Source organism: Lactuca saligna, chromosome 2 (assembly GCF_052625555.1).
Source record: "Lactuca saligna cultivar CGN05327 chromosome 2, ASM5262555v1, whole genome shotgun sequence".
Classification (NCBI taxonomy): Eukaryota; Viridiplantae; Streptophyta; class Magnoliopsida; order Asterales; family Asteraceae; genus Lactuca; species Lactuca saligna.
The window spans coordinates 7534340-7559909 of record NC_136418.1 but is presented as its reverse complement, the minus strand read 5'-3'; the positions used below and the strand labels follow the sequence as shown (position 1 = coordinate 7559909).

The 25570-nt window shown below is 35.5% G+C and overlaps 2 protein-coding genes across 2 annotated transcripts; both read right to left on the bottom strand.

Annotated features, from left to right (window-relative positions):
* Window positions 1-8460: 8460 nt before the first annotated feature.
* Window positions 8461-11045, bottom strand: AAE1 (acyl activating enzyme 1). Its single transcript, XM_078979026.1, has 2 exons — window positions 10604-11045; window positions 8461-10053 (listed from the first exon to the last, which is right to left on the bottom strand). The coding sequence occupies exons 1-2, from the start codon at window positions 10805-10807 to the stop codon at window positions 8599-8601; spliced, it is 1659 nt and encodes a 552-aa protein (XP_078835152.1). The 5' UTR covers window positions 10808-11045; the 3' UTR covers window positions 8461-8598.
* Window positions 11046-18554: 7509 nt separating this feature from the next.
* On the bottom strand, window positions 18555-25108 carry LOC145030642 (cinnamoyl-CoA reductase 1-like). The gene is made up of 7 exons (XM_078979025.1): window positions 24989-25108; window positions 24735-24878; window positions 21428-21603; window positions 20213-20398; window positions 19979-20141; window positions 19420-19627; window positions 18555-19001 (listed from the first exon to the last, which is right to left on the bottom strand). Exons 2-7 carry the CDS (start codon window positions 24838-24840, stop codon window positions 18833-18835), a joined length of 1008 nt encoding a protein of 335 aa, XP_078835151.1. The 5' UTR covers window positions 24841-24878; window positions 24989-25108; the 3' UTR covers window positions 18555-18832.
* Window positions 25109-25570: the final 462 nt, after the last annotated feature.

Sequence of the window (25570 nt, the reverse complement as noted above, 5' to 3'; positions counted from 1 at the left end):
CTGATGTGCTGACTAAAAGCCAAGGATACAAAAGACCGAATCGCACCCGAGTCAAATAACACCAAGGCAGGTACAGAATTCTCAAGAAAAGTACCTACGCATATCATAATATAAGCACAATACCTCAACATGAAAGTAAATACACGAAAGAATCCATACCAGCCAAGACATCGGGCACCGCACGGACCTCTTCTGCAGTCAACTGGAAATCTCTCCCACGAGCCTTCGGAGCCTCGGCCTTCACCGGTCGAATATCGGTAACCCTAGCAGCAGGCGCAGATCCCTTTGTTGATCCCTGGTGTAGCTGAGGACACTCAGCCTTCCGATGGCCGGTCTAGTTGCAATGGAAGCAAACCATAAATCCTTTGGGGAAATCCCTGGCGATATTCCCCTCCTTGCCACATTTGTAGCAAGCACCCGATCGACAGGCCCCCTCATGACCCTTGCCACACTTCCCGCAAGTGTGGCCCTTCTGGCCTCCCATCCTCGAATCGATGAACTTGGTCCGCTTAGCTGCCGGCTGAGACTGATCTGGCCGCCGATCCATCCTCTGAGCCTCGACCTCCTCCCTGGACTGAGTCTCCAACTCAATCTCCCTCTTCCGGGCATTTTCCTGGAGCTCAGAAAATGTCCGGTACATTGAGTTCGACACGAACTCCCGAATGTCCCTCCTCAGAATACCTAAATACCGGCTCATCCGTGCCTGCTCAGTAGACACCCGCTCAGGGCAGAACATCGCCCTCTCATGAAACTTTCGAGTGATAGAACCAACAGTTTGGTCTTGATAGACCCAAACATCTCCGAAATCTCAGCCCTGATCGCCGTAGCCACCTCATCGTGGATCATCTGACGAAGCTCCTCGTCACTCACACTGCTTGCCTCAGGTGTGTGGCGTGTCCCAACCATGATGCCTCTGAAATACAACATAAATATATCAGAGACTTGATCGAGCATACTCGCACTTGATAACGCAACCCTACTCGACCTCCAATACCCAAAGGATTCTTACTTAGGCTGCTCACTGATCTGGTGTCTTCAGTAGTACGGACCCTATACTGCTGACTACACTGCATCAGCATTCACCCCAAGTCCTCCTCCTTAAATCCCGGAACGCAAGTACTCTATCCTCGCTATGCATTGGCTACCTACTCGCTCTCAAGGCATCTCATAGCAGTAGGATTCTCCTAGACTAAGGCATCACAAATCAGTCCACTCTAGTCCTAATATGAATACCTAGCCAACTCTAGCATGCATAGCATATCATAGCATATCTCAGAACACATATTGTAAGGGTATTTTGGGGATTTTACCGTTCGGGCGGTGGCTGACCATACACACTGCTCCTTCTTTGGTTATCTCAAAACCTCTTATAAAATTTTATGCTTTTATTATTGGAAAATTTTTCTCAAATCCTCGGTTTGAGTTTAGTTACGCCCGAAGGTGCACCCGAATCCCTCAAACCAAGGCTCTGATACCAACTTGTAACAACGTGAATTTTCAAAACAATTTTTCATTTTACAAACAAAATAAACCATCATTCAATATTCTCAAATCTCATGTTTATAAAATGTCATCATAATAAAAATATATCCCAAGATCATAAAATAAATCTTCCGTCGGTGTGTACAAATCATGTCGGCGCCTTCCCACGGTCCTCGCTACTACCTGAAACACATAACACAACAAGTGTAAGCATAAATGCTTAGTGAGTTCCCCAATATACAACTTACACACATACGCCCTTCCAGGCCATGACCTTCCGGTCCATGTGTCTCAAGGGACTTCCGTCCCAACCCGGTAAACCTTCCGGTCCTACCTGTGTCGACCTTCCGATCCAAAACTCCCTGACCTTCCGGTCTACATCATAATGCCTTCCGGCCCATAACATAATGCCTTCCGGCCCATAACAAGCATAGCGTACATAACACATACAAAACAGGTAACTAATCAGATACATTGCATATAACTTATAGCATAACAGACCTTCCGATCACACATAGGTACCCTTCTAGGTACAGTATAGTGAGAAGACTCACCTCATAGGATGTCTTGGTAAATCACTGACTCAGTAGAAACGTGATCTAGCCTCCGCCTAATCACATAAAGAAAATAATCCCATAAATATAACTACACTCCAACCTTTCTCAACATCCTCAGAAGTGTAAAAGACCATTTTACCCCTTTTCTGGCTCAAAAGGCCTCACTGCTGGCCAAACCCTAAGGTCAACAAAAGTCAACTGACAAACTCTGACCTGACTCGTCGAGTGCTCTTGGGCGACTCGGTGAGTCTACACGTCCACTGACTCTCCTAGTCCTTCTCTTGGCACATCGATTCCTTCTCTTTACTCGACGAGTCACACTTGGCATGAATCGCGGGGCCACCCCGACTCAACTCGCCGAGTCTCAAGAACAACTCGGCGAGTACCGCCTTGAACCCCATTTTTCTAATCCCCTTCTGACTCACTGAGTTATCCCCCAACTCGACAAGTCTACTCACAGAGCTATTAATGTGAAACCCTAACCCTACTCGTCGAGTCTCAAGAACAACTCGGCGAGATCAAGCCATGCACCATCTCTATTGACCTCCTGGGGTCAGATCTGTGCCCCTAACCCACAGATCTGGCCTTCCCAAGCACGAAAGTCACGTAAAGCTCGAAACTTGATGCTTATATATATACATAATGGCATCAAATGGTGATTTAGTCCCAAAAATGGCAACCTAAGTCCAATCACCCCAAAAAGATTCATAATGCTTCATGGGTTGAAGTCTCTGGACCCCTTTGAGTCTAGATCCAAGCACAAACTCGAGAGGGGACTAAATACTCTATGTATTCTTCTTCTAAAGGGTTTAAAAAAACCCAAACTCTATGAATCAACACCCAAAACTAGAGAAGGTCCGAAGGAAAAGCTTAATATGAAGCCTTTGATCTCTGAAGACACTAGATTTGCACTTCCTTCAGCCTTCTTTTGCCTTGGTCACCTTTTCCTTCAAATTTTACCAACAATTGATCAACAATGGCCTCTCTTCTCCTCATAAGCGATCTAAGACTCTCTCTGGGGTGTGGTAGCCGCAATGGACGGTCATAAGGGCCTTTAAATAGGTCTCAAACCCTGGAATCATGGTTTCATTAATCAGCGTGGACTAGCCGAGTCCACTCATGAACTCGCCGAGTGCAGCTGTGAACTCACATCCAAAACCGCGACCATACTCGGTGAGTCTAGACGCCAACTCGCCGAGTTCCCCCACAAAACCCAAAAATAAAGGAACAAAATCTCATACCTGGAAACCCGGGTGTTACACTCCCTCTCATGCAACTTCCTGGTAACCATAATAACAGAATCACTGCCCTGCTAGAGGGACAAGAACTCCTGAGCCAGCCATTCCCTCTCCACCGGGGGAACATACTTGTCTCTGAACATGGTGGTGAACCTCAACCAGGTCACCTGTGAAATCTTTGCAAGATTGAAGCTCGTCATCACGAACTTCCACTAGTCCTTCGCTCCCAAGCGAAGTTGGTTCAGCGCGAACTGTACCATCAGATGCTCCAGACATGAACACGTGTAGAAGCATCCCTCAATATCAGAAATCCATCTCATCGCAGCGATCGGATCCTACGTCCCGTCAAACTCTGGTGGCTTCGTGTTGCTGAACTCTCGAAACAACAACGAGTCACCTCCCTGAGGCCTGGCAGCAGCCACAACTGCAGTAGTTGCAGCAGTCGCAGCCTCAGTCACCGCTGCGTACCGCTCATCAAAAGTCTCAGTCAATGTGGTCTTGATAGACCCAAACATCTCCGGAATCGTGGCTCGAATCGCCGCTGCCACCTCATCGTGGATCATCTGACGAAGCTCCTCGTCACTCACACCATTCATCTCAAGTTTGTGGCGTGTACCAACCATGATGTCTCTGAAATACGACATAATAATATCATAGACTCGATCGGGCATACCCGCACTCAATAACTCAACCCTACTTGTTCCATAGTACCCTAAGGATTTTTACTTGGAATGTGCACTGCTCCAGTGTCTTCAGTAGTGCGGGCCTTATACTACTGTCCACACCGCATCAGTATTCACCCCAAGTCCTCCTCCTTGGATCCCAGATCACAAGTGCTCTACATCTCACTAGCATAGGTTACCCCTCGGTAAACCTCTCATAGCTCCTCACTGCTACCTACTCGCTCTCAAGCATCTCATAGCAATAGAAATCTTCCTAGGCTAAGGCATCACAAATCAGACCACTCTAGTCCTAATATGAGTACCTAGCCTACTCTAGCATGCATAGCATATATCTCATAACACATAATGTAAGGGTATTTTGGGAAATCACCGTTCGGGCGCTGGCTGATCGTACACACTGCCCTGTTCTTCCTTTCTCAAACTCTTTTACTCTCTTAGAAAAATTGTTTATTTTATGAAAAAAATTCTCAAATCCTCAATTTGAGTTCAGATACACCCGAAGATGCACCCGAATCCCTCAAAGCAAGGCTCTGATACCAACTTGTAACAACGTAAATTTTCAAAACAATTTTTCATTTTTAAATCATATTTTTAATCATCAAAACAATCTCCAAAACAAACTATATCCAATTTCATCATAACAAACAAATCCCAGAATCTCAAAACATAATCTCTATGAGTGTGTACAGATCATGTCGGCACCTTCCCGCGATCCTTGCTAGTACCTGAAACACATAACACAACAACTGTAAGCATAAATGCTTAGTGAGTTCCCTAAAATACCATCTACAACACATACGCCTTTCTAGGCCATAACTCTGTGGGATCTTCCGATCCAAGTGTCTTAGGGGACTTCTGTCCCGAATCCCGGTAGACCTTCCGGTCCTACCCATATCGACCTTCCGGTCCGTAACCTCCTGACTTTCCGGTCCATGTCATCTTGACCTTTCGGTCCATACCATCTTGACCTTCCGGTCCTTATCATACATAACATATACATCTCACATAACAACATATAGCACATACATCTCATAGCATACAAGACCTTCTGGTCACACTTAGGTACCCTTCCAGGTACAGTATAGTGAGAAGACTCACCTCAATGAAGTTGGATAAACTCTCGTGCTCAACGTCCCGATCTATCCTCCTCTTATCATTCAAATAACATCCCCGATTAATACTCTCTCATAGTCTCATCTCTAAAGATTGGGTAGAAGGCCATTCTACCCCTCCCTGATCTCTCTTGAATCAGTCTTGACTAGAACCCTAAGGTCAACGAAAGTCAACAGTCAAACTTTGACCCGACTCGTCGAGTGCACATGGGTGACTCGGTGAGTCCATGCGGGTCCTATGAATCCTTCTAGCCTTTCATGGCACGTCAAGTCATCCCTCCACTCGACGGGTTCCTCCTGTCACAAATCGTGGGGCAACCCTGACTCGACTCGTCGAGTCCACCTATGAACTCGGCGAGTTGCTTGCATGTTCACACTCAAATGACCTTCTAAGGTCAGATCTGCTTCTCTAATCTATATATCTGACCTTCCCAAGCATGATAATCATATAAAGGTCGAATCTTGGTACACATGCAACACACCTAAAGCTTCTTTTGGTGAAATAACCTCTAAAATGGCCTCTTAGGCTCATAACTCAAAAGGTATGGCATAAAATGGCCTAAAGCTTCTTTTGGTGAAATAACCTCTAAAATGGCCTCTTAGGCTCATAACTCAAAAGGTATGGCATAAAGCAGAGTGGTAAGGACTCTCTGGACCTCTTAAGGTCCAGATCTATGAACCATTTCGCCTTGGGACCTCATATACTCCAGATTCAAACTAAAAGAGGAATAAAGAAAACCCTAGATTCCATTAGGATCATTATAAACACGAGAATGGCACTGATTGTTACCTCCAACAACTTCCTCTGATCAAATGGAAGTGGATCCAAGCTCCTCAACCTGCTTAGCTTGTTCTACCTCCTTCCTTCTTGCTAAAACACACAAGAAATGGTGAATTAGCCTTCCTCTTGCACCACAAATAATCTCTCTGCTCTATAAGGTTTCTCATGGGTGTAGTGGTCGCAAATGGAGGCCATAAAGGCCTTTAAATAGGGCACAGACCCCGAGAATTAAGGTTTTAATCCACAGCGCGGACTCGTCGAGTCCACCCTTTCTGACTCGTCGAGTCCGTTCATTAATCCAGTCAGCAATCACGGTCCTACTCGACGAGTCTACGCTTCAACTCGTCGAGTCCCTCTCTTTTCTCAAAAAAAATAAATGATCCAACATAATACCTAGAAATCCGGATGTTACATTATATTTGGATCAGAGTCGCATTTTCCAAATTTGATCAAGAAAACTACTTTTCAAGCGTGGTGAGTAGCAACTAAAAAGCCAATAGGTTATTCAAAGAGCATGAAAGAAAACCACAAGTTTTAAACTAAAGTATTTCAAGTATTGAAGATTTTTTTTGAAGTTCTAATTATAAGATAAAAATGTATTTTAGTAATTCGGTTAAATATAATTTTACATTGAAACAATGAATTAGCATTAGTTGAATTCTGATTGCATCCAATTCATATGAAATGTGTGTAAAGTAGAAGCTCCTCTAATATTTCCCTTATTTCTTATGTTTTATATGGTTTTGATTTAACTACAAGGGCATGAATTAAGCCTTGTTGCCTAGGGCATGAAAAACCTATAGACCGGCCTTGCAGCCAACCGAACGAATTTTGTGTGATTAGCGTTCAATTATCAACAATTTGATGATATCTAGGTTTTCTTTGATTGAATTTTATTAAAATTTGTAAATTTGTAGATCATTCGACTAAGATATATATTTTTTTCAGTTTCCACTAGTACGTTGATGGGGCATGTTTTGTGATTAATTTAAACACATGGAGGGACAATGAAAGGTGTAAGATAACGTGAATGGTTGTATTTCACAAGTGTTGTACTGTTATTGAATTAAGAATTTGTTTTATGATTAATCCTCAATGCCTCAATGGCTACTTCTACATTCTTCAATTACCGTTATGCTTTTTTGAATGAAATCCTATGCAGATTTACTTACCCTCCTATCACGTCTGTAGATTATAGGTAACTGGTTTGCATATTTTTGCATTTTTTTTGACATCAGCAGGAAATGATATTAAAAAACAATCTCTTCCAATTGTACCGATTGAATTCAGAGAAAAACTACCGAGATGCCTTTCTTAGTCTAAGATAATCAGAAACCACTGGCTCCAATTGTAATTCTTACATTCTTGGAAAAATTGAAACTAAAACCATCGCCTTGCCTTTTATTAGTTTGTGTTCATTATGGTCGATGTGCAAAATGGAAAAACAATTGTTAAGGAGTCGAATTCCATATTTTCCTCGGTAGTAGACCTGGTAATTCCTGATACGAATACACGAATCTGTGAGAGACACGACACGAGTAAATCTTAAAATTTGAAATAAAGCTTATTTCTCATCGTGTAATCATTTCGTGTCAAATTCGTGACTGACACGTTTTCATGATACGAATACACGAATTGCCGTAGTAAGTTGCCCATTTGAAACTTCAAAGCCAAAAAACCTATGAAAACTACAGAACCTTTGATGGAATCCTATGGGGATTTACTTATCCTCCTCAGCCCTTTTATGGAATTGAAAACTGTTTCGATTGCTATGACGGCGATGTATAAATAAATTGTAGGGGAAATGACTTAAAAGTCCAACGTAGTTTCCAAACCGTTCAAAAAATCTCAATCATGTTTTGTCTGTTCAAAAAAACCCAACAAACTTAACATTTTGTCTAAAAAACTCAACTAAGTTACACTTTCCTGAAAGTCAAATAAGAGAAACGGATGACGTGGCTTATTATCGTATCGGAAAAATGACTTGTTAAACCAACGAAGTTTCCAAAACGTTTAAAAAACTTCAATCATGTTTTGACTGTTCAAAAAAAAAAACCCAACGAACTTAAACAAAACAAGATTGAAATTTTCTGAACAGTTTGGAACTTTGTTGAACTTTTTAAACAAAAAATTAAGTTTGTTGGATTTTTTTGAACAAATAAAACATGATTAGGATTTTTTGAATGGTTTGAAAACTTCATTAGATTTTTAAATCATTTTTCCTAAATGGTATATCAAAGCATGCTCGTTTTCCATATAATAAGCAAAATACTAATTCTTAGTGCTATAACTTTTTTTTTTTCTTTTTTCGTTTTGCATTGCAACTGATGGCAACTAGCAAGGAGAAACTTTTTTGTTTCTTAAACTTTGTGGATAAAAAGAAGATTAAAAAATAATTCAAGTAAAATTATGATTAAAAGAATAATTTGGATAACTATGATATACATTTATGAGGGAGATAGATGTTATTTGAAACTTAGTTTTATAATAGGAAATGATTAAAAGAATAAGCGTCAATTGATAAGAAATAATGATTTAAAATGATAATAAAATGTTTTAATTGTTTTTTGAACAATTATATATTTTGAAAGTTTATAAAAATTAATATTTAAACAATTATATATTTTGGATTATATACCAACTCTTTATAGTACAAAAGATACAACACAAGTTACAACCTTGGACAGCAACGAACCCCATTTTATTCAATTAATATCACCACCACAAAATTCAACGCAACAAAAATCATAATTTGCTTTTCCCTTTCACCAAACTCCCCATGTCCACCGCCTTCCGCCGGAGAACAAACTTCTGCACCTTCCCAGTCGACGTCTTCGGCAACTCCTCAAACACCACCGTTCTCGGCGCCATATAATGCGGTAAATTTTTCCTACAATACACAATCAAATCATCACCAGTTAACTCAAACCCTTCTTTAAGCTTCACAAAAGCGCACGGCGTCTCCCCCCAATGATCATCCGGCCGCCCTACAACCGCCGCCTCGAGCACCGCCGGATGCCGGAAAATCACCGACTCCACCTCAATCGTACTAATATTCTCCCCACCCGAGATTATAATATCTTTCGATCGATCTTTCAATTCAATGTATCCATCCGAATGTCTAACCCCTAAATCCCCACTTCTAAACCACCCACCTTTAAACGCTTCTTGTGTTGCCTTGGTATCCTTTAAATACCCATTCATTACAGTATTTCCCCTAACCATAACCTCACCAATTGTTTTCGCATCCCATGGGATGCTTTTCATAGTCACCGGATCTTTAACATCAACTTCTTCCAATCCCAAATGATTCACTCCTTGTCGGGATTTAATTTTCGCTTGTGTTTCCTTATTTAAATTATCCCACTCGGGTTTCCACGTGCACACGGTTGCGGGCCCATACGTCTCGGTCAACCCATACGAATGAAACACATCGAACCCGAGATTTTCCATACTAAACAACACCTGAGAAGGCGGCGGAGCACCGCCGGTCATCACCGCCACCTTTCCGGGCAGCGGGATCCGGTCAGCCGCCGGCGCGTGGATTATCATGTTTAAAACCGTCGGAGCTCCGGCCATGTGTGTAACTTTATGTTTCGATATTGATTCGAAGATAGCCTTGGCGGTGACTGACCGGAGGCAGACGTTTGTGCCGCCTTGTGCCGCCGTGCTCCATGTCAAACACCACCCGTTGCAATGAAACATGGGAACTGTCCATAAGTATACACACATTGATGGCATTTCGTTGAGTAGAACCGCTGATAACGCGTTTAAATACGCGCCTCTATGACTATACACAACGCCTTTCGGGCTTGATGTTGTTCCTGAGGTGTAATTAAGCGCGATTGGATCCCACTCGTCTTTCGGTCTTTTAATTTCAAAATCTAAACTTCCCATTTGTAACAGATTGTTGTAGGTGACTAATTCCGGAATCGGGTGGCCGGAAAGTTCGCCGGAATCCGGGATCAAGATTAGTTGAGGGACTGAAGTTGTTGATTTTAATAAAATTTCGATTGCGCCCTTTGCGATTTGGAGAAATTGGTAATCAATGAAGAGTAATTTGGCGTTTGAATGTTTAAGCAGAGTTGAGACCATTGGTGAATCGTGACGAATGTTGAGGGTACAAAGAATAGCACCAGCCATTGGAACTGCGAAATGGAGTTCGTACATTTCAGGGATGTTTGGGGCCAAAACAGCTACCTGTATGAGACAATTTTAATTTAATTTGACAAATAAAGCATGAAATTCTTTTGAGAAAACACAAATGGTTACATAAAATCGAAGAAAAAAAATCTTGGTTTATTTAATCATTTGAAATTAACTGATGTTTGCCCTCGAAAAGTCACAATTAGCGTTTGAAACAGATAAGAGCAATGCAAACTGATCAATTAACCAGAAACCATTCAACTTATGCTAAGAATCAGATCATGAACAGTAATCAACAGCAATCAAAAAGTAAAAAGATCAATGGAGCATGAAATCAAGAACACCAAGTCATCAGTTCGAAAAGTAGTTTCAAGAAAGAGGTAAAGCGATTAAAAGGGATCGACAGAGCATTCCCAAAATTAAACACCGCAATTCACACTAATTAAAAAGTAAATCCTTCACCGAACATGAAATCAACAAACTGAAAGCCTAAATTTCAATAAAAACAGAAGTAATTAACAGATATTTGGAACCAAATCATTCAAATGAAACACGAAATCGTCAAATTTTCGTAAAGCAACTAAAAAATTCCTGATAAACTTACAACATCTCCACGAGAAATTCGAAAACGAGTAGCGAGAGAAGACGCAAGCTTCACACATCGTTCATGAGTTTCTCGCCAAGTGAACTTCACATGATCGCCATAAACAACCGATAATCTATCTCGGTAAACAACAGCAGATCTCTCCAAGAAGCTGATTGGGGAAAGAGGAACGTAATTCGCACCGCAACGAATCGTTCCCTCCATGAATAAATCTGTTCTTCAAGAGTGAAAGCTATTAAGGAGCTTTTTAAAATTTTAAGAAGAGGGCTGCTGCAGTTGTGTGTTTATAATGGCAATTATCGTCGTGTTGTGGTTAGTAATTAGTAGACGGCGATAAGAAAGTGACTGGGGTGCTTGGAGCATGCAGTAGGCTGACCCTGTTGGATATGGCTTCAATCGGGTTGGATATTTTAGGAGGATACGAATAAACCAGGTTGAATGGATACATGTTGAAGGGCCTGGAAAAAGCACAGGTATAGCCCGGTTGAGAATCTACTTGATAACAGCCGGCGGCTAGCCTGATAACTGAGCACGTTGACGTTCAATCCTTATCGGGCTTGGCCCAAAGACTGGGCCCTTTGTGCTCCAATATTATCGGGTAAGGTCTACATCGATTAATCATATCTCTATGAAAAAGGTTGAAACGGTTTTTCATGCAAATCATTTTTATTTTTTATCATATAAGGAAAGCATGAAGCATGTGTTTTTTCTGTAATATTTTATTGTATGGATATCAACTAAACTAGTCCTAATAAACGATATAATAAAAAAATGAAATTTGCAAAAATAACAATTTTTTTGGACATGTAAGTTATGTACAGAATCTGACCAAGAGGATAACCACTATAGAAATCGGTAGACAACAACTTAAATCCATCGTATTTATGCGAATCAACCATAATTAAAGGGTGAATCGAATTTAAGTGAAAGTAGTTTTATCATCTTAATCCAAATTCAATTTTCTACTTTGTTTGCTTTAATTGGTTTTCTAAATTTTGTTTTTGGTTATTTACTAAAACAAATCTACCCATTTACTTTTCTTCTCATATTACACTCGAGTAATATAGATTGTGTTAGTGTTAACAAATTGTGTGAATTCTAAACTTATCCAACACTGCAAAGGGCTTAATTACCATGTTTCAGGGCCTTTTTTAGTTTATTTGATTGCAGTACTTGGTTTAGAACAAACTTTCCTCGTAGATGTTTTTTAATTGACGTTTTCTTTTTTGTTGGACTATTAGTATCCATCTCTGATCCTTGAGTTTTTCTTTGACATTCTCCTTAATATGTTTCTTGAAAGATGAGGCTTTTCCCCCGTAACAAACTTATGAATATTCTCTAGGATTAGCTTGAACATTTCTAGGCTTGAAATGATTCTCATAAAGTGACGTGACGTCACATCAACATCTAAAACTAATGCAAAATTCAATCTGTTCATCAACATTAAAGCTATCAAAAGATTTTGAGAAATTGGTTTTTCTTTTGTGGCTGGACAATTGAGTAAAAGATTTGTTGGATGTTGGACAATTGAGTAAAAGATTTGTTGGATGTTGGATAATTATGGGAAACACTTTATACGATATATTATTAAATCCAATTATTATGGTAAGAATATAAATTGTTGATGGATCGATTTATAGAATATTAACTTACTTTATGGGTTGAGTTCCCGGTTTGACTCAAGATCCCCAAGATCTCTTCCATCTCTCACATTACGGTTTATATCCATTTATAAATATATATGATGATGAGCAAATCAACACACACGAAAATACACATGTAAATTCGTTTAAGGTTTGCCGAGGTATTTTAGAGAGAACTCTTGAGATCAACTGAAAAACTCAATCCTAGTTCTTCACATCCAAAGATCATAATAAATCAGGTATTAATCATTCTTTCATGTTTAAGTTTTCTTTTAATCAGATTTGAGATTAAAGATCCAAAATTATGATTCCACGTTTTATGTTTTGGTTATGAAAATAACCAACAATTGGTATCAAAGCCTATTCGAATCTATTACTAGAAAAAAAATATAATGCTTGATCCTCGATGAAACATATTTGCTTATCTCTCATGCACCAAAATCACCATCTCGTGACTATAGGAGTTTATTTTCTGCACTTTATCAAGATCGCAATTTTTTTAATTGCTTTCGGTATTTAATATATACTCCTTCATAGGGATGAGAAATTGGGCCGAAAACCCGAACCGAACCGAGAACCGAATCGAACCGAACCGAAGTAGACCCAAATAAGCAATTCGATTCGGTTTTCGGGTATCTATATAAGGCTTATTCGGTTTTCGGGTTATTCGGTCCGGGTTACCCGAATAAGGGGTTATTCGGTCCAAAAAACCAAACCGAATATGAAGAGTCTTTTTTTCCCTTGCGGCCTTGCGTGAGTCGATTTAGTGTTTAATTTGTTTCTTTAAAAAGTTTGTTATGAAATCATAAGCTACAAAAATCATAAAAAATACAATATTTATTCGGGTTATTCGACTCCTTAATCATCTTGTACATGTTATTTGGGTTATTCGGGTTATATACTTATAGATAGATTTTTGGGTGTTTTGGATGTTTAATATTTAGTGTTTAATTTGTTTCTTTATAAGATTTGTTATGAAATCATAAGCTACAAAAATAATGCAAAATATTCGGGTTATTCGACTACAAAATCATTTTGTACATGTTATTCGGGTTATATACTTATGAAATCATAAGTTTCAAATGTAATACAAAATATTCGGGTTATTCGGGTTATTCGACTACAAGTGTTATTCGGGTTATTCGACTACAAAATATTCGGGTTATTTGGGTTATTCGACTCCTTAATCATCTTGCACATGTTATTTGGGTTATTCGGGCCAGAACCGAACCGAACCGAATAATACCCGAACCGAACCGAACCCATATTGCTTATTTGGTTCGGTTTTCGGTTCATACAATTTGCTTTATTCGGTTTTCGGTTTATTCGGTTCAGTTCGGTTCGGTTCGGTTCCGACCCAAATAACATCCCTACTCCTTCATACTGTTTCCTACTCTTTCAAAGTTATATCATAGTTGTATTGTTGAATATGTCAAACACGTACACCTTCGATTACAACCAAAAAGTTAATATTTATATTTACCTTAAACCCATATTTGTTTATTTGATTTTGTAATTGACCATAACAAGTCGACATTTAATGATTTTGTTTAATTCCGGATGATCGGATGTGTTGAGGATTTACTGTTCGGATAAATTTTACTTTATTATTTTCAAACAATTTAAAGTTAAGCACATTCTAAAGTCTTGATTGTTTTTTAACCCCACTTAATTCCGATTAGGTGTTTCTATGATCTTTTAATATTCTTTAAAAAAAACCTAATATATTTTATTATTGGTTTATCTAAGGAATTGATCAAATAGACTTTGATATTTTTATTTTATTCGTGAATTCATTCGGTGCGTTTAAAATATGGGGATTAAATTTTTTTTGGGTTGACATTTGAAGGAGTTATGGAATCCATTTTTTTATTTAATATATATTTCCGGGATTTCATAACGATAAATTTTTTAGCACATACAATTATATGAATTGTATGGGGATTACATTATTATAGATTTGATTTTATTTTATTGTTGTCTTCTTTAATACAATTATGTTCATGTTATTGTCTTCATAATCTAATGTGTTTTCGGGCATTTAAAGAAATTATTTGGTAACAACTTTTGACACCATTTCATGTATGGTTGTCTTTTATTTTTGGTTATCAATAAATCAAAGATATGTTATTTTAAGGGTGAATTAACTGACACAATATATCACAAAAGTGATCTTATTTGTGAAAATTAATTTACAAAGAACTTAAATTTTATGGTTTGTGTTTATTAATGCGGATATTAATTGATCCAAAGGTAGGTTAATATTTGGTCGGATAAACACATCTTTGATTACAATTTTTAGGTTACATGTCATTAATAAGTCAATCCAAAGAGGGGCTTATTAATTGGCATGATTTATTGTCGATTATTATCATTATCAAATTTTATAGTTTATCTGTTTATTAATGCGGGTATTAGCCGACCCAAATGTAGACTGATATTTGGCCGAATAAACATAAAAGCTGTGACGATTTTTTTGTTCCATGTGATAAATAAGTCAAATCCAAAGAGTTGCTTGCTAACTGACATTATTTATTGTCAATGTTTATCTCTAAAACAATGATATCTCTTGCAAGTTAGTATTATAGTCCAAAAACTTGATATTAATGTTGTGTCGATATCTTTTAAAGATGTCATAAATTGAATTTATTGATTACGGTTTATGGATTAGTGAGCATAAAAATAGATTTCCACATGTTTGAATTATGGTATTATATCTATTAACATTAATCACATTTATGATTCATGTAATCAATGAGATTAACTTTAAGGAATTGAATGAGGGCATTATGTTAGTTCTCAATTGCATAGATATTGACCTTGCATTTTGGATAGAGCAACATTCTTTGGGGATGTTGAGTTTGGGGGAGAAACAAGGTTAAAACATTGTCCTTAAGCAGGAATCAATCTTGATTCATATTATTGCTTTCGATAGTATGCATATTATGAATTAATGATCGACAATTTTATTTAATCTCCTATTCTGAATACACAAACTCAACAACCTTAACTTTGGATATCCTATGATTGGTACCATATTTTTCTTCAATTTATTATCTCATTTGGTTTTGAGGTAAACATAGTAGATGATTTTGTGTATCACAGATTAAGTGGGAGTAAATTTATCTTTCTGGTTTTGGGCAGATATCTACGCAAACTAAGTTTGGATCATAAGAAAGTAGCCAAATGAATTTTAAGATATCTATATATAACAAAAGGCTATATGCTCAATCATAGGAAATCAGATGTTTTGGAGATCATTCTTATTACGAATCTGATTTTATTAGATGCCAAAATAGTTATTGATCCATATCGAGATACTTTTAAATTTTTGCATGATAAGACATTTCATGGAATAGACTTCGGTACCTTCTTCCATAATGGCATCATAATTTGTAGCATGGAATATGGTGCGGAAATTTGTCACGAGGCTACACATTATTGGTATTGAAAGACCACTAAAGTTGTGATAATAAGTCAGCAATATTATATTCCAACAACAGAATTTTTATTAAGTCAAAGCATATTGACATCAAGTTTCCTTCTATTAACACAATAGTGCAAAATGGAAATATACATAGCACATATGAACAAACTCCATGAAAGCGGATCCGCTCATAAAGAGATTACCTCCCTAGGTCTTTCATGAGCATACTACACACGTTGGTGTGATATTTGGTTTAGTGGGAGTTTTATGGTGCTTTATATTTTGTTTAAGAACAATTATGTTTTTCTATATAGAATTAAGAATTCAATTAACTCCATTATTAGTTGCACTTATTTGAAGTTTAAACTCACTTCAATCTAAAGAGGAACTCATTGGAAATCTATTTAGATTTTAAAACCACACATCATGTTTAATCTATGTCATTAGTTATATATGTATATGTGACCATTGATAGGTTTAGTTACGTAAATTGTAACGAAGGGTACCAATGTTATAATAACATTCATTAAAACATTCATTAAAACACATATACAGTCATTAAAACACATATACAGTCATACGTACATTTATATATTCATGGTCCAGTGGGAGATTGTTGGATAATTATGGGACCACTTCATAAATATGTACGATATATTACTAAATCCAACTATTATGGTAAGAATATAAATTGTTGATGGACCAATTTATAGAATATTAACTTACCTTGTGGGTTGAGTTCCCGGTTTGACTCAAGATCCTCAAGATCCCTTTCATCTCTCACATTAGGGTTTATATCCATCTAAAAATATATGTGATGATGATCAAATCAACCCACACGAAAATACACATGTAAATTCATTTAAGGTTTGTTGAGGTATTTTAGAGAGAACTCTTGAGATCAACTGAAAAAATTCAATCCTAGTTCTTCACATCCAAAGATCATAATGAAATCAGGTATGTAATCATTCTTTCATGTTTAAGTTTTTTTTTTAATCAAATTTGAGATTAAAGATCCAAAATTATGCTTCCGCGTTTTATATTTTGGTGATGAAAATAACCAACATTTGATGCATAATTTCTCCCACATTAACTTTCATTCGATGCATAATTTCTCCCACATTAACTTTCAAAAGCAATAACTCGTTTGTTCATTACCCAAGTAGAGGGACCTACCCAATGTACTGTGACGACAAGATAACTTTTGGGACAACTTCCGGTGAAGGACCAAACATCACAAGTTAAAGAACCAATGGTTTTGATATTTAAAAATCTCAATTGCATATCTTTTTTGGCTATATCCCAATACTTAAAAGCATCACGTCTAAGAGAGGTGTGACTTACTTGCCGATATTGTGGTTGCATTTTTTCCCGCAAAATCCTTGTTAATCGTGGTTTGTCAAAGTAGTTGAAAGGCAAACTCTCTTGAATCACGAACTTGCAAAAGCTTTCATGAATGTCATCATTGTTGTAAATAAAGATCGACCCGTCGGGAGTAATATTTGGTTGATCCGGATCGCCTTGACCTTTTACAACCATACACGTGTTTATTGTATGACTCCTCAACGTAGTACTGTCATCTTTTCCCAAAAAATCCCGCATTGCTTGTACCTTGCTTTTTCCTTCCCGTTCGACAACAAACGCAAATCATAATGTCCCTACACATCTTTACTCCAAGTGGTTTGTAAGATTTTAACCACCGTTGCATCCGAACCTTGACCCACGGTAGAATTTCTCGAGCTCATTTTTTTGGAGGATTATGAAAGTAGAAGTATAAAGTAGTATAAATTTGTGTAAAATGGAAATGTAGCAAATGGCAAGTATTTATATATGTTTAGAAGGGCCAAAAAGTCAAGAAAAGGCAAACTAGCCGGTTTTTTTGGGTTCCAATGGATACCAAAAAAAAATTAAAAATTTAAAAAATTTAAAAAAAAAAAAAAAACTTGAAATTCCCGTTTTTTAGCGGTAAAAAAAACTCCGGTTTGAAACCTGTTTTGGATCTGGTTTGAATCGAATCCGGTTTTTGATCCGGGGTCCAATCCGAAGCTACATCTGAAGTGCCAAATCGGTTTGAATCTAGTCGCCGGTTTAATCTGATCCGGTTTTGTCAAAACCGGTTTTCCGGATCGGATCGGATCTTATACCCGAATCCGGTTTTCGTGTGCATCTCTACCTGCCGATAGAAGTAGGGATGAGATTTAGAATCGGAAAACCGGACTGGAACCGGAACCGTTAGAATCGGAATATATAAAACCGGTTCGGGTTCCGGGTTTAAAAATTGGATTTATCCAGGTTCCGGGTAATTCGGGTTTGGGTCCATCGGATCCGGGTAAACTGGATCTAAAAACCGGAACCGGTTTTTAATAATTACATTTAAATTTCAATAAGTACAGATTTAGTCACTGTGGTTATCCTTTTCAATAATTACATTTACCTCCTTACAGTTTATTATTTGCATTAATTAGAGTTTTGGTCGGTTGGTCCCTATAGTTGTAAATTGAAAATTGTTATAGTTTTAGTCCCTATAGATTTGGTCTGTGTAGTTTTCACTTTCAGAAATTATAATTTCAGTTCCGATAGTTTATAATTTTCATTATTTACAATTTCGGTCCGTGTAATCAAGGGCATCCCCACTAGTTCATGTTTATTGCTGGTGACTTTGTTAACTACAAATTACAATATAATTTTCAATTGTGTTGTGTTTCTTGTACAATATGGTAATTATTGAATAAGACTAGATCGTCAATGGAAATGTATGTTTGTAGCTACTTCACTTAATTCACTTCTAGTTAAGAAACTACTCAAGTCTCCACTTTGGACATTTAAAAATAAATACAAATGATTAAGCTTTGAATTTCACAATTTATAGGAATGATTCAAATTGGGGAGAAAGTCGTAGAAACAGTAAACAAAAATAGAATTATTTTCACATGGATCCTATTAAGACTTTAGAAGTCATATACTAACCTTTCTCTATAATCTAGAAGAAGTCTACAATATTTTAAAAAAAAAAAAAAAAATTGTCCCATGCTCATCCACCCTATGGTTTAGGATTCAAAAGGTTATTTGGTTATTATACATAAAATAACGATATTGTTTCATTTATTTTTTTAGGCACGCTATAAAACTGTGAATTCGAACATAAAGATTTGAGAAGATTCAGAACTTTATATTAAGGGCTATGCCATCTGTATTCAATAAACCGGCTTCTTCATAATTCTTGATCGAGTCTATAATGGTTTCCTCCAATGGCCTGTAATTCCATCCCAAATTTAACAACTTCTTCGTGTTGAATATCGCACGTTCAGCATTGTTTGGTTCTGTAAAACTGTAACTCCACAAGCAAAATTTATCACCACAATGATCCTGAGATGAGGACCTCAAAAACATATAAAAGAAAAGGTAAATTATATTTGAAGAAATTCATACATGTAATGTGCCTAATTTGGGGCAATGACTCTTATGCTACTCACCTTTCACGCTGTTGTGAAAATATGAATTTGGCTTATGACTCTTGTGCTAGTTAAATAAACAAATTTTCAAAGTGAAAATATGGATTTAGCTTTTTTTTTTTGGGACATGGAAGTGTAGGCTGACTCGGGGGTTGTTAGAAAAATATTTTTTTTGTAGAAAATTCAAGCATCGATGGACCCCACATAGTCATAATAGGAGTTACACCCAAGATATTTACATATAAATGATATGGTATATTTAAAACCATAAAATGCTAAAAAAAAAAAACTTACTTTTTGGGATAATCATAGTCAGGAAATATGTTTTGCACCTTTGCAACAAACTCCCTTGTCATAAGAGAGTATGAAGAGCATATATACCTCCCCTCGGATTCTTGTTTTTCATACAACAAGACAATTGCGTTGGCCAAATCACGTACATCTACAACAGCCCGTTCTGCATCATCCGTCTTTTTTGTTCCATCACTTCTTCCATCGAGATCTTCAAAGAGATAATGAACAAAATCATGACATCTATATTGTTGAATTATGTCATATAACTCATAATGTTTAGTTTCATCACAAAACATCTGTTAAAATTATATGTCATAAAAATTTTAATTTTTAGTTTAACCGATTTTATGAACTCTAAAACCAGTTTATTGGACTTTAATACTTCTTTCTATGATTTTCACTTTAGAAGCAAAAGTTAATGTTTTTCACACTCCATCTCTTCTACGACATTTGCATCCATTACAACTTTCACTTCGAAATTGGTTTATTTTATTTTTAAAGTATTATGAGTTCGAAAGCCAAAACGACATGCTAACTGTTAACAAACAAAAGCACTTGCCTTTTATGTAGCTCAAGAGAAGCAAACTACTAGCGTTTATTGTTGATTGTAACATTGGCCCAATAGTACCCGATGGACAAATAGTCACAACGTTCAATCCAACCTTTTTGGCATACTCCAAAGCCTCACGTTCGGCTAGAGTCTTGGATAAAGCATACCATCTCTAAAATCAATAGTAAAAAATGTCAAATATATTATTAACATAATAAATAATAGGTTTAATTAAATAGGTACCTCGTTAGTTTTGCAATATTCTACATCTGCCCAACAACTTTCATCCATTTCAAGGCCTTGTGGCCATTCAGGATTTAACATAGCACTAACCATCGAGGACACAACCACGACCTTTTTTACTTTAACCTCCAAACATGCATTCAATACGTTTCGTGTTCCTTTTATAGCTGGATCGAGGATTTCTGTCTGTAATGATACAAGAATAATTATAAGGTCCTACCAATTTTGTTATTATACAAGTGTATTTAAGATTTTAGTTAACAAACTTAATATGAACATGACTTGAAAAAGAATGTTTGGGGAAACCATTAAGTCCTAACTTTTATAAAATTGCCCACTCTGAATTCTTAATGTGCCATCACTTTCTTTCTCAAATATTTAGATGTAGGTCACAATTATAAGTCAAGAAATAGTTTTGGTGCAAAATGATGTGAATTCTCTTTTTAAAAGCTCCCCACACTGATAAAAGTGTATCTATATCATTCGTTGAACTTACGACGACAATACTTTAAGTCATGAAAAATGTTATTGTAATAGTTATATTTGTCAAACAAAGTATATGTTAGTGAATACTAAACAAAGGATTATATACTTCTTTAATCATAAAATAAATACAACAATTGTTTTGGTTGTCTATAGTATCAGTAACGTGATATTTAGTTTTAGGTAAACCTTTCGGGTTTTTTTTTTTTTTCTTTTTCAAAACGACTAACTCACACACACCCATTTAATGGTACTCCTAAATTTACACCTTTTGTCCACCATAGTACTCAACCCTCAACCTCTTGGGGAAGGACACATTTCCAACACTTCTTATACCGCTAGATCAAAGGCCTTTTACTCGTAAATCTTTTGTTTTAAACTTAACATTTTGCCCCGCAACAAAACTAGAATTTAATTTGGTCTACAATAGACCTCCATGTGTCACTTGTTAAATATGTTAACTATTGCATTTATATTGGTACGAAAGAAATACATTGCTCCTCGTGTTTTCTCTTTTACATCATTAGTGTCAATACACTATTTAAAGTGCAACTTGAATTTAAATGAAAATGTAACGCCATTTGATATATATATGTATACACATCTAAGTACGTTATTTGCTGTTGATATTTAACCTGTTTGCCTCATTCCTTTTTAGCTAAAAAAAATTATTTTACCATAACCTATGGCACACAACCCAAGTTGATTCATTTTCACACTTAAAAAGGTTACCTGAGGATCATCAAACTTAAGTGTACCAGGAACAGGAGATGCGATATGAAGAACCCCAGTGCAACCAGCAAATGCAGCACAAAGGCCTTCATAATCAAACAGATCTGCCTTGAAGAGATGCAACCTCTCTCCAGCATTCTCAAGTTTCTTCAAATGACCATTTTTTTCCTCATTACCTGAAAAAAATAAGTTGCTTTTTAAGAAAATTTTAAAAATACAATTATAGGTTGTGTAAAGTTTAATATTCTAAAATCAAATGTTTCGTGTGGGTTTGCGCCCCCAAATTGAAACATGGACCTCAGTTACGTTAAAAAAATGTTGGCTTAAATCATCCCATCAACTCATGATTATATATTCTTAAAAGTTCATGAGTAATATATTGAGCCAAATGTTTTAATAAACATTTTTAAAGTTATTAACTTGAATATAGTTTATGCAACTTTGAACATATCTCACACGTTTTAATTTTAGTTTATACAATTGTACAGTTTGTACCAGGTTGACTTGTTGTTAAAATTTATGTAAATGTTGAGTTAATTTACCACTTTTATCCATAGCAAAATTTGAATGCACCTTTTAAAAGTGATTTTGTGGTATTACATAATCTAAATAAACATGATCAACTATAATAAAATGGATTGTACAAGATGGAAAAAAAAATTAAAAATGGATGTAAAAGTGTTAACTTAGAGAACCTCCGATTATCAACTTCATGTATAAAGTTTTTGTTTTTTGTTTGCTTTGTTCACATCACATTTCCAGTACTAACTATATCAAATAAAAAGTTATTAACTTAAATGTTCTCCAATCATTGCCCACTTATAATTTCTTTTTAAAAATTTACTAATTTACCCTCATCTTTATGAAATATTTTATAAAGTCCCCTAATCTAATTTGTTAGTATCTTTTTAGCACGTGTAATATTTATAAAATTAAAAATTTCTTTTAATATAATATTAAATATAATTAATATACTTCAACATGCAGGTAGTTAAGTAGATGTAATATGCCAAGGCTTTTTTTCCAAGTAAAAGTGTCGATAAAATTATTATGTATATAGTTATAAATAAAAACTGATTGAAATACCATGACAATTACCAATATGAATATTTAATAATGGAGATTAAAATGAAGAAAAAAAATTATTCAAAAAACTAATAAAGCTTGAAAGGTTAAATATAATGTAGAGTAAAATGGAACATTATTGAATAAAGAGGTTAAGTGTACATAACATAAACACACACACAATAGGTTTAACATGCTGCAACTAGTTTATTTTTCGAGATTTTTTAGGTTTTAAATGTTTGATAATGCAACATATCATCTAAGTATTTAGGCTACTCATAATAATACTTAAACGAGCTTATGGAGTATTTCTAAAATTCTTCTTAGTATACTGTTTATTAACTATAAAAAGTTTCTTCCCCTTAAACGGTTGATTTGTATTTGTAGTTGTACTTGTCTTAACTTTGAACAACTAAATCTCTTTCAAAAACAAAAAACTTTGAACAACTTTTTTTTTTCGTAATTTGTTAGTTAGATCTGATTTTTTTTTATTTACATTTTAAAATTTAAATGGCTCAACTTAGGTCCAAAGTGTTTATATAACATATTTGGTTGTAAACAAAATAAAGAGGTCAACTTGATGTCACTATGTTTGTATAGTCATGTTCCACCAGCCGCCCGTGTAATAAGTGTAGACTAAATGAGATGATATTTGAATTTACACTTGGGAAAAAAAAATGAAATTTGACGATTTATAATTTTGCTTGCTTTTTAAAGTGTTTGGGTAGTAGTTGGTTTCTTTAGAGTTAATGATGCCTGTATTTGATACTAATTTTAAAATTTCTATTTCTATAAGTCGTGAAGAAACATTATACTTGAAAAACTTGCATATTTTCATCTTATTTAGAGGGTCTTTAGCTAAGGTTATTTAAGAAGCTTTTTAACTTATTACTAATTTTATGCATGTATAAGCTAAAACGAGTGTTTAGATAGAAACTTATTAAAAATTATGTTTTGATCCTGCTATAAGTTAATAAGCTAATAAGTTAAAAAAATGTTTATCATTATTGATAAGCACTCCCAAATACCCTCTTAATGTACAAATGTATAATCGTTCATGTAGAAGTAATTGTCATAAATTTTCATGTTTTCAAATTACCATTTCATTGAATTTTAATCTAGGATTTTTCATAAGTATGAAGAATTAGTGCCTTACGTAAGAATATTACTGTATTTTTATTGATCTAATAATCATAATATTTTGTTCCATTCAATGTCGTATTTCAAAATCTATCAAGTTATTATGTATTTGTCTCGTAATATTGAATTATTTTTCACATATAATTTTATGGTGTTTTATATTTCATGTCTAGTTTATCTGCTGATTTTTACCAAACATTATTTTTTTATTAGTCATCAGCATTTTCACCTAGTGTTCCAAACATATCAAGGGACCAATTTTTTCATAGAAAATGAAGCCCAAAATTTTACAATTTGAGCTTCATTCAAATTCAATCATATAATTGATAGCCACTAGTTTCCGTATGTAAGAAAATCAAAGTGAGCCTAAAAAAAGCATGCTCATCCTTAAAAATAAAAATGAAAATTGTTAGGTTTATTTAAAGAAATCCTTTGTGCTAAAAAGAGGCACCTACAAAAATGAAAAATGTGGATATCATTATTCTCCCGTAAATTAATTAAACAAAAGTCCATAGAAGCAGCTCATTGTGGGCCTACTTTTATCAAAATATATTAAAATAACTCCATACTTCCATAGGCATAACTCCACATTTGTGAAATGCTTGACATGTTTCTTTTTTAATCTGTTAACAAAATTCACGAGCACTATAATTTAAATTAAAAATTATTGTATGGAGTATGGTTCATCCTGTTCAACACGAGCACTATAATTTAAAATAATTCAAATCAATATCAAGGCAAATCTTTCTTGGCCTAATTTTTCACTCGATCACCAAATTTTAGCATAATCTGCAGGCGATCGAAGACAGATCCCAAGCACTTAACGCCTAATTTTTCAACATAAACAACAACCCTAACTAGGAACAAGAGGATTCCAGCGAATAGACGATGAATGAGGATGAATAAAGGTCGGTTGGTGAAAAAATTTCGATCGGAAAGTAGGAAATAGCTAGTAAATGAACATCGAACGCCTAAGGTATCATAAACAATATTCATCCGTTTTCAGCAGAAAGGGAAACAATCAAGTAATTACAAGTTTGATTAAAACCAAAATCAAAGTAAATACATAGTAGAAAGAAGGAATTTGAATGAAAAATCTTACCTGGATCTCTTACAGTGCCATGGACGATGTAACCTTCGGAGAGCAAAAGCTTGACAACCCATGACGCGATATAACCTGCTGCTCCTGTTACACAAACTCTCTCCATTTCTTTCTTCTCTCTCTGGGTTTTCGTGTATATTTCCACTGTTTAAAGAGGATTTTTATAAGCACACAAATACAAATTTTGGGATCGTGACTGACAATTGTAAATTTTATATTATTATATTAACAGATTATTTTTTATTTTGATTGACCTAGGAGAAAGGGATGTCATAGTTGGGATGATTCCGTCAACACTCCATCACCGGCGGCAGTGGAGCTGCGGTAGTAAAGAGAAGAGAGAAGGCGCTGGAATATTAAAAGAGAGATTATTAGGAGTTTTTTTTTAATTATATAAATATTTAAGTGAGTAAAAGAAGATAGAAAAAAAAAACAGGAGAGCAAAATAGTATTTTCAAATGCATTTAAATTTTAGAGTAATCAAAATTGGATAATATTTTCAATTTTGGACTAATCATACCCAAAAAAAAAAAAACAAAAAAAAAATGTACTCAAAGTGCATTTTTTGGTAAACCAAAATGACTAATTTATTCTAGGGCTAATGTCATAAAAACCCTCAAGTTTTTAGGGTTTTGTCGGTTTTGACCAAAGTTGAATTTTATGTCCGTTTTTACCCTAACATTTTCCAAAAAATATTCGATTTTACCCTTTTACCGGTGATAACAGGTTACCATTAAATTAGCTTCGCAAAAAAACCCTTAAGTTGATGGTTTTTTACGTTTTTACCCTTAAGTTTATATTTTTTTTTTTACACTTTTACCTTTTGCATTTTTTTT